We start from the raw sequence: 11,293 nt of genomic DNA on the forward strand, positions 1-11,293 counted from the left end.
AATTTTTTTGAACACCTTGTGTCACAAATATGAGCACTACCAATGACATCCATGATATGCAACACTTGTGTCAATAATTATTTTACCTATCTAAAGAAATCAACAATAAGAGGCAGTACCCATCTAAGGATACACAATCTGTATAATGCAATTTTTTTAAACATAGGTTTTGATATCGTACCATATTGGAAGTCGACGCACAAATCTAAAAACATTACTTTCGAGTTTTTGAATTTTCCCATTCCAAGGTGATATAAAATAAATAATTAATTAGGTAAATTCATAGTTTTAATTCTAACTTGATTTATTTTATTTAACATTTAAGGCAAATGTGATTTCCAAACACAAGATAAGTTCCATATCTCTTTAATTACATAATTGAAAGCATTAAATTTATTTAGCAGTTATTATTTGGCAACAAAGCCACCACTGGAACTGCCGCCTATTAGCAAGTAGAAGAGTTACCACGCTAAATTTTATAGCTGGAAGCCGACTAAGGAGACCCTGCGTCCCTTTCGGGTTGCCAATTTCCAGCATTTAAGTAGCAGTCTGTAGCGATACGCTATATTGTCTGTGGCTAAAGTATAGCAACTTCCTTTAATTTTTCGCATTGAAAGATCACAGAGAACATACAAACATCAGAAAATGTACCGCTTGTCCAGCAAATTTGTAAAGATACTCAATAATTATGATTAACATACGTGTTAATAGTTTCATAAAAGCATTTTGCGGGTTGTGTTTATAGTACCATTCGGGATGCAAAATTCAGGAAAGGTAAGATACAAGAGGTAATAATATGCTTTTTCTGTCCAACAACAACAATTTTCTATGTAAAAAATCATTGGTGACTTATAACTTCTACATGAGTAACCTCATATTTGCATATAAAATGATACCTAATACAAATTTTCTAATGAAAATTACCTCCTTATGGAATGTATGCTTCGCCTTGCCAACGCAGTGTATTTAGTTTTTTTTTTGGGGAAATTAAGTATTTTATATATAATAATATGGAGACGTAAAACTTATGAATTTGAAAATGATAATGTTTTAATCTTCCTTATTGGTCTAATACCTTTAGTACGGCCTATTAATAGTAACATCAATCGTTTAATTATAATGAATATGTCTGATATAATAAATAGCAGAAATTTGATATTTCATCATTTTATAAGCCTAAAATTTTATACATTAATCTTTTGACGTGGATTCAGGTAGATTACAGAGTACATGTATTATGTTATCATCTTTCTTTTATTATACAGGGCGTCCAAAGTCCTACAAGGAAGTGCACAAACAGGAAACGCTCCCCATGTAAAAAATAAGCAAATAAGTTTAAATCATGCACCGCTTACAAGATACCTACATGTATCTTAAAATGAAAAAATAACAAGATAAAAATACGTAATTGTATGCATAGGTTTGTTTCTACAGCCGTTGAGGATTGATTTGAAACTATCAGAAATAAGAGATATTTCACCCACTGATTCCTAAAATTGTTCAATCTACTACCTAAAGAAATTAAAAATACATCAAACATTAAAGTCATAACAAAAGGAACTAAAAGAATGTATAAAAAATTACGATAAACTTAAAGTAGTTTATGATTATATAAATAACAAAAAAGATTACTTACTAGCTACTAAAAATTAATTTATCAATCTTTGTCCAGTTAGACAAAAAAAGAGCTTAATCGGGAAAAAAATAGGGACCACAATTTTATTGTGCTAACCTTTAGGGTAGCGATAAAATCAAAGAGATCAAAATTGTAGAAAATATAATTCTTTCCAACTTTGTTTATGTATATTTATGTCGTAAAGTCAATAACAAATGAGATAATTCAATAATTATACTTTGGCACTATTTTCCCCCTTAACTTGAAAAATATAGATCGCACGATAAAATTTGTAAATAAAGAAGTTGTAGGAAATCGCATTTGCAACGACTTAAGTCCTTACCATTTTTGCTGTAAAGTTGAAAATGGCCGAGATATTGAGCAAAAACGATTTTTCCTTAAATTCAAGATGGCGGCTGATGCAGGGGTGGAATTCAGTCGCGATTCTGAATTTACANATTACAAATTTTATCGTGCGATCGATATTTTTCAAGTTAAGTGGGAAAATAGTGACAAAGTATAATTATTGAATTATCTCGTTTGTTATTGACTTTACGACATAAATGTACATAAACAAAGTTGGAAAGATTTGATTTTTTCGCTATAAACAATTTTTCGCTATAACCAATATTTAAGGTCGTACGCTTGCGGTAAAGACGCGAGCGTTGGACCTTGCGGGAGTTGGTGTCAAAGGAATTGTTTTTGTTCAATATCTCGGCCATTTTCAACATTACAACAAAAATGGTAAGGACTTTAGTTGTTGCAAATGCGATTTTCTTTTCTTTCGTTACAAATTTTATCGTGCGATCGATATTTTTCAAGTTAAGGGGGAAAATAGTGACAAAGTATAATTATTGAATTATCTCGTTTGTTATTGACTATACGACATAAATGTACATAAATAAAGTTAGAAAAAATTATATTTTCTACAATTTTAATCCCTTTGATTTTTTCGCTACTACCAACATTTAAGGTCCTACGCCTATGGTAAGCCTAACTAAACTCGAGGAATCAACATTCAATAGGCCTGACGTCACCGGCAGCTGGCCATGAAGAAGAATGGTCCAAACTTTATAAGAAAAAATAAATCTTAAAAAACATGGCTTACACTTTTAACGCTTGAAAGAAACTTTTATAAAGAGGAAGACGGCAGAAGTCGCAACTATCTTGCAAGCAGTGACACGTGGATTAGGCCTATTGGCGATACTACGTAAAAAAAAAACGCGCCTGAAACTCTACCCCGGTGGTGGTGTGGAAAAGTTTGCCAAAACGATTTTCATATTGCTCTGCGCCTTTACCGCAAGCGTAGGACCTTAAATGTTGGTAGTAGCGATAAAATCAAAGAGATCAAAATTGTAGAAAATATAATTCTTTCCAACTTTGTTTATGTATATTCATGTCGTAAAATCAATAACAAATGAAATAATTCAATAATTATACTTTGTCACTATTTTCCCCCTTAACTTGAAAAATATCGATCGCACGATAAAATTTGTAATTAAAGAAGTTGTAGGAAATCGCATTTGCAACTACTTAAGTTGTTACCATTTTTGTTGTAAAGTTGAAAATGGCCGAGATATTGAGCAAAAACAATTTTTCCTTAAATTGAAGATGGCGGCTGATGCAGGGGTGGAATTCAGTCGCGATTCTGAATTTACACTACTATTGACCCCCCTAAAGATTAGAACAATAAAATTGTGGTTCCTAATTTTTTCCCGGTTAAATGACAATCCGACTGGGCTATCTCTCATCACTGCTCTCATATTAAATCGTATTAGGTTATTTTGTACATATTTGAGATGTATGGACAGAACAAGCTAAGCTTACGTGACGCATCTCAATATAAGACATGTATTAGTAGAGACAAATGACTGATTATTTGTTAGGTTTAGGTACTTCACTTTTGTCTACTCAAAATAAGACAAAAATTTCATATAAACATGGGTCTGCAAATCCACCCTACGGGAAGTGGACGCGTTTGAAGATGATGGTTTTTGCCAATAACTTTTAACTGCTTTGAAGAAGAGGGAGAAGTTTTCGGTTATAAGTTCCTAGATAAAAACTTTATAGGAAAGATTCCCCTTAAAATTCATCAAAGAATACAAGATTTCATTTTTGGTCACCATTTGTGAATCATCCTGTATGTTGTGCGCCGTCATCACTTTCAAAAAAAGAGGTCCACTTTGTGTAACCTATAGAAGTTTTTAAATTTTATCTGAAATCGAAAATCAAAATTTTTTTCTTAAATATGTGTCGGTAGTTGGAGGCTATACTACTAATAAAATCAATAAAAACTCAAAAACAAATAAACGGCAGGCACGCAAATTTTAGTCTCAGAAACATATCGTTATCTGTAGTCATTTATATCATTTACACTTATTTCGCAATGACCAAAATATTCTAGAAATTCGAATGAAAACCTAAAAAGACAACGATAAATTAAGTGATAAGTAATGATACGGTAGCTCACGTACATATATATAAAGTTAATTTCGAAAAAAACGTTTTAGTACCATAATCTACACATCTACCAAAATAAGAAGAAAAAATCGATTTTTGAGTTTCATGTAAATAAGTGAAAGTGTATTTCTCATAGTTTGTAAATAGTTGGTAAATAGACTGCTGTCTAAATAAATCTAATATAATACTTGTATTTTGTACTTAACAGAGCTATGCTAATAATTCTGCATTTCATGCACCTGAGCTGTAGATATGAGCAAGTCAATTTCGTTCGTAACGTATAACTACTACATGTGTATCCATACTTTGCTAAAAGAAATGTACTTAAAAAACCGCCAAGTCTCTATTTTCATAGATTTTTAATAAATTATTACGGTTGGTTTGTATTATTTCTTTTATTTTAGGAAATAATAGGGAACGCAATTTTCGAAAGAAGCAAGTTTAAGGAAGTTACAAATCAAATTAGAAATAATAATTTTCAAATAAGAAAAAAAAATGTACTACTATAACAATATTTACATAACGCCAGGCGAGATGCAAAAACAAAAAATAAATGATTATGAATACACAGTTGTTTACTCCAAAATCTAAAAAAATATAAAAGTTTAATAAAAATATTTTCTTTTTTTTCATAATTGTTGTGACACAATACCCCCAGATATATAAAAATAGTAATAGGCGTAGAATTATACAGGGTGTTCCAAAAAGGTTGTGCCAAACTTCAGGATTTTAGAGGGGACATTGTAATGAAAAACTTTTGCATAGTGACCCCTAGTCAAAAATGAGCCGTTTCGGCTCCAGAGTCATACTGATGAAAAATAATAAAGTTTCAAAATGACTTGCTTGAATGTAAAACATGTCAATATCATGTTTTTGTTTATTACTGATAAAGGAAAAAATTATAATAAAGTTTCAAAATGACGACCCCCAACTTCGTTAGATAAATTGGTCCTTCGAAGCATAGAATCACGCACCCGTTGGAGGATGTGCGGATCTTGCTGTACGTAAAGAGAGGCTGCCATCACTCTTCCCAATAATTTCTCTTAGCTGTCAACGGGAGTTTCATACACCAACAACTTGATGTAACCCCAGAGAAAAAAATTCAATGGGGTTAAATCCTCTTCCGATCCATCGTGCAGGAAATTGTTGGTTTAAGTAATCCTGTACAATACGGGAAAAATGTGCAGGTGCACCGTCTTGTTGCAACCACATTCTAGCTCGTATGCCCATAGAAACGTGTGCATTGTCTAATAGCTCAGGAAGTATGATGACTTTGGAGCCGAAACGGCTCACTTTTGACTAGGGGTCTCTATGCAAAAGTTTTTCATCACAATGTCACCTCTAAAATCCTGAAGTTTGGCACAACCTTTTTGGAACGCGCTGTACATTACTAAAGGACTGAGCATCATATCTGCATATTTCAGACAAAACGTACTTTTATCCGTAAAATTCGCATCTGCAATAAAAAAATGGGGGTTCTTACTTAAGATTTCGAAGTTACCCCCTCCCCAACTACAAGGGGCTAGGGAATCGAATTAATTTTAGCATTAATGTATTTCCCCCACAAAATGATTAAATTTTGATTATTGACATTTATTTCGTAGGTGTTTATTTCTCGAGATATTTGAAAGTTTCAGGTTAAAAAATACACCCGGTATAATTGAAGTGTTAATTATGAACATGTAAGCATTATTTATTAGTATAAATGTAGGTATTACTACATATATAAATTTTGTGAAACTCAAAACCGATGCATATCCAAACCAAAATTGCCTCTCCTCTGAAAGTTAAGTAATATCATAATAGTATCTTTTACAAGAAATGAAAATACCGTATTTTTCCTAGGTGAATAGTTTATTCACGCCTTCGCGAATGAGAAAAGTATTTTTATCTCAAGATGGAAATGCTATCTTTGCTATTCATATAAAATTATAAACTATGATTTACCAAATTTTTTATTATTTTTTTGGTTTGTTTTCTCGAAGAAATTCAAATTGCCGCTGTTATTCATATGTCGCAGTCTAATTGCAAATTCAATCTTTTTATAAAATATCCAGGCGTTTTATAAACAACTAGGCAAATTGTAAAATGACGTGTAAATACAATTTTTTTATAATTTGACTGAAAATTTTAGGCGTTTTACAAAATAGTTACAAGTCTTATTGTAAAATGAACGTAAAAGCCAATATTTTTATATTGCGCCTAGAATAAACTGAACTTATTCAGGCGTATTATAAAGAGACTCCCTTCGAGTTAGGTGAATTGTAAGTAAGGCAGACGCGAATTATTAATTTTCTAGTTTCTAGGTTGGTTTTTACTTCATATTATGAGTTTGTACCGTGGTATAACATTATATAAACAATCACTAAATTAGCAGTAGGTATTCTTGTGCTATTTTCTCTTCAAATACTAGGCTTTCAAAATGTGAAAAGATTCAGAACGGAGCTTGTTCAAATAAGTACATATTTTAAACTTTGTAGATTTAGTACTTAACACTCTTATTGTTGAAAAAAATCAAATGTAACAATTATTTTATTTATATGCAATGTTGTACGAATTAGCGATAATATAAATTGATGTTTCATGAAACTGAACTTAACAGCCTTAACAGATTTTCAATTGTTTACAACGCGACTGAAGAAAGTCTTATTCTAAAGAAAATGAAAATTGATAATATGACATTGCAAGTAAAATATTATCGACCTATTTTTGGTTTTTAAATATTTGTATGATTGGAAAAAATACATTCCGTTGAAATTAAGTTAGTTTCTTTTAATTTGATTAATCTAGTGTATTTATTAAGAAAATAGTAAATATGTCTTAAAGCCATATCATCAAAATATGAATATGATTCTGTACTGGAAAATAACTAACAAAATTTGTTTGTTTGTTTGTTTGTTTAATTCCAGAGATCAAGATATTGTACAACATACAATTCTTAATATAGGATACGTCACAGAAAATAATTAAATACAAACATTAATGTTTAAAATATTCATCAACCGAGTAGAAGGCCCAAGGGAGGAGAATATTTTTTTAATTCTTGTTTGAATTTATTTTGTGAATTTATATTTTTTAAATATTTTCGTTGCTTTTTAAATATACGAATAGACATAGACTGAATACATTTAAAACACTTATCTGTCCTACACTGTGGCATTCGCAGATCGTCTTTCTACCTTGTTTATGTATATGGATATCTTCTTGTTTTATAAATTCATTTATGTTGTTCTTCACGTATAATGCACTGAAGTATACGGGGTGATTCAGAACTTATCCAAAAAAAAATTCTGGATGTACAAGGGACCCTTACAAATACAATTTTGTAAAGAAAAAATCAAAAAGTGCAGTTCGAAAATGATTTAAAAATACACTTCTGCACGGCACTGGAAACTGGTCCACTGTAAAACCTGACCTGGCACAATGCGACCGTCAAGGCGGCAGTGATAAAAACGGGCAAAAACTTGAAAGAATTTCGCAAGGAAAAGAATAAATAGAATTTTATAGCACCTATTTTATATCAGCAAATTCAACTGATTTTGCCGCTATTGTTATTATTAATTAATAAAATTCATTTGTGGTTTTAAATAATAAAATAATTTGACATACCTGATGTTACAATAACTGTTCAAAATTTTGTCCACCGTCGTGTAAACACATTTGGGTCCATCTTACTCAGTTTCCACGAACTAACACAAATTCTGTCTTGTTTCACCATAACACAAATACTTCACCATAATACAAATGTTCTCTTGCTTCACCATAAACTAAAACAATATCCAACAACTCCGAGTTGCTATACACGCAAGCCATTTTTGACACTAACTACTAAAAAACTATTATAAACATCGGATTTCAGTATTCGGAGTCGCTGAGGCCACGTGGCTCTCCAGGCGTATTACGAATGACACTAGAGACTACAGTTGTCCAGCTATGTAATGATTGAAAGCACTACAACTTCAATAATTTTTTTTCTCGGAAACCATAAGGATTTTATAAAAAATTTTTTTACAATATTGACTCCATTTCTCATGCCGCTTCTATTCCCAAATTTTTTTGGATAAGTTGTGAATCACTCTGTATGTATGTATATAGAAGGGAACGTTAATAAATTATATTTAAGAAATAGTTTTTTGCATGTAAATCTTCTCGGGACCTGTGCCATTAAACGAATGATATTTTTTTGCGCTATCAAGACCAAATTTGCAGTTACAGGTTTTCCCCAACAAATTACCCCAAAGGATAGTAAGGAATATACATGTCCATAATATAATGAGAGAAGCGTTGAATCAGCAACTACCGGTCTTAGTTGTCTAAATAAAAAGCTTAAAGAGTTTAATTTGTTACAGACATAGGTCACATGTAAACTCCACGATAATTTCATGTCAACATGTATGCCTAGGAATTTACATTCATCTATCACAGGTATGAACTTACCAGAATCAAATTTAATTAATGGGCTGAGCTCAGAACATGTATTTCTTGCAAGAAATTTCATAAGATGGGATTTATCACAATTTAAATTTAACTTATTCTTTTTGGTCCATTCCATTATCCAATTTAAAATGTACTTGGGCATATTTACAAATAGTTTTTTATACAAGTACGAATATATACCTACAAAACTAACAATATTTTCTATTTAGGGTGATAAAAATAACAATTAATGTATAGTTTTGTTTTTATTGTTTTTAGCAAAATATATAATATTATTTTTTTATTTCAGGTTCGAGAAATCTTAGAAAAGTGAACACCAAGTTTACAGCGTCAAATACAGGTAAACTTTCGTCAGTACAAATTTATATTATAAAAACTTTTTTTAAGTACCAATTTTATTAGAAATTTTTTATATGAAGCAAATTATTTATTAAGACTGATTTATTGCGCAACTTTTTTACCTCTTGTAATTTTTCGACAAAACCGATAGTTTTCTAGTAAAAAAATTAGATGCGTCATCGTTCACTAAAGGGGTAATTGCNTTTTTGACACTAACTACTAAAAAACTATTATAAACATTTGATTTCAGTATTCGGAGTCGCTGAGGCCACGTGGCTCTCCAGGCGTATTACGAATGACACTAGAGACTACAGTTGTCCAGCTATGTAATGATTGAAAGCACTACAACTTCAATAATTTTTTTTCTCGGAAACTATAAGGATTTTTTAAATATTTTTTTTTACAATATTGACTCCATTTCTCATGCCGCTTCTATTCCCAAATTTTTTTGGATAAGTTGTGAATCACTCTGTATGTATATAGAAGGGAACGTTAATAAATTATATTTAAGAAATAGTTTTTTGCATGTAAATCTTCTCGGGACCTGTGCCATTAAACGAATGATATTTTTTTGCGCTATCAAGACCAAATTTGCAGTTACAGGTTTTCCCCAACAAATTACCCCAAAGGATAGTAAGGAATATACATGTCCATAATATAATGAGAGAAGCGTTGAATCAGCAACTACCGGTCTTAGTTGTCTAAATAAAAAGCTTAAAGAGTTTAATTTGTTACAGACATAGGTCACATGTAAACTCCACGATAATTTCATGTCAACATGTATGCCTAGGAATTTACATTCATCTATCACAGGTATGGACTTACCAGAATCAAATATAATTAATGGGCTGAGCTCAGAACATGTATTTCTTGCAAGAAATTTCATAAGATGGGATTTATCACAATTTAAATTTAACTTATTCTTTTTGGTCCATTCCATTATCCAATTTAAAATGTACTTGGGCATATTTACAAATAGTTTTTTATACAAGTACGAATATATACCTACAAAACTAACAATATTTTCTATTTAGGGTGATAAAAATAACAATTAATGTATAGTTTTGTTTTTATTGTTTTTAGCAAAATATATAATATTATTTTTTTATTTCAGGTTCGAGAAATCTTAGAAAAGTGAACACCAAGTTTACAGCGTCAAATACAGGTAAACTTTCGTCAATACAAATTTATATTATAAAAACTTTTTTTAAGTACCAATTTCATTAGAAATTTTTTATATGAAGAAAATTATTTATTTAAAAATATTTATTAGGAAGACTGATTTATTGCGCAACTTTTTTACCCTTGTAATTTTTCGACAAAACCGATAGTTTTCTAGTAAAAAAATTAGATGCGTCATCGTTCACTAAAGGGGTAATTGCGAAAATTTGTAAAAATAAAGTAGGCGGATGTCATAACAAATAAATTGTTATTTATCATATTAATAAATTGACACTTTCTGTCAACCAATAATTAGTACCAATTGATTAATTTAATAATCGTAAGGGTGCCGGAAGAAGGCATAATGTCCGAACTGTTGAAACTGAGGAAGCTATACTGGAACATCTAGAACAAGACTGTGGTACAAGCACAAGACAGGTGTCCAGGCAATTGCAAGATTTTCACAGTCTTGTGTGGAATGTAGCTCATGAAAATCTTTTATTCCCTTTTCACCATCAACCCGTGCAAGAATTGAATGACCCTAATTTACTTAACCGCGTGGATTTTTGTCAATGGTACATTAATATTTCCAGGCATGACTTAAATTTCCTAATAAATATACTTTTCACCGATGAAACAAATTTTCCTAGAGTAGGTGCAGTAAGCCTTCATAATGTTCATTCATAGTCGAAAGAAAATACTCTTGAAATATTTGTTTCAAGATGTCAACATAATTTCAGTTTAAACGTTTGGATGGGAATTGTAGGAAATCTCTAGTAGGTCCTTTTATTTTTCCACGCAGGCTTTAAGCGTCCGAGTATCTTAGATTTTTGATCGAAAATCTTCCAACATTACTTGAGGATGTACCCCTCGCTACACGCCATGTGATGTGGTATATGCACGATAGGGCGCCTGTACATAGTACACTTACCGTTAGAGAATGGATAAATTTAAATTACCCGAATTGCTGGATTGGTCGTGGTCGTGATGTCCCTATTTGTTGGCCTGCACGTTCACCTGACCTAACGCCTATTGATTTCTTTTTGTGGGCACATAAAAAGTATTGTTTATGCCACTTCTGTTGCCTCCTTAGAAGAATTACGCTTAAGGTGGCCATATTCCTGGCCGAGAAATAGTGAAATTTCTGGCCTTTTTAGGTACTGAAATCTTTAAAAGTAAAACGTGTAGAACAAAAGTAAGCACAAAAATAAAATCCTTGATGTTTTGTTTATTCATTGTTACCATTTAAATTTACTCAAATAAAATAATAACTAAAAAAAA

The 11,293-nt window shown here is 31.2% G+C and overlaps 1 protein-coding gene across 2 annotated transcripts in view; it reads left to right on the forward strand.

Annotated features, from left to right (window-relative positions):
* LOC108911348 overlaps window positions 1-11,293 on the forward strand; it is a 68,878-nt gene that overhangs the window by 22,910 nt on the left and 34,675 nt on the right. The window contains exons 1-2 of one of the 2 annotated variants that reach the window (XM_018716262.2): window positions 9,595-9,664; window positions 9,966-10,016. In XM_018716262.2, the coding sequence (XP_018571778.1) occupies window positions 9,622-9,664; window positions 9,966-10,016 (94 nt within the window). In that variant the 5' untranslated portion in view covers window positions 9,595-9,621. Of the gene's footprint in view, window positions 1-8,801; window positions 8,853-9,594; window positions 9,665-9,965; window positions 10,017-11,293 lie in introns of those variants that run through there. The other variant, XM_018716261.1, reaches the window with a different exon arrangement.

The sequence above is a fragment of the Anoplophora glabripennis genome, unplaced genomic scaffold (genome assembly GCF_000390285.2).
Source record: "Anoplophora glabripennis isolate ALB-LARVAE unplaced genomic scaffold, Agla_2.0 scaffold731, whole genome shotgun sequence".
Taxonomy (NCBI): Eukaryota; Metazoa; Arthropoda; class Insecta; order Coleoptera; family Cerambycidae; genus Anoplophora; species Anoplophora glabripennis.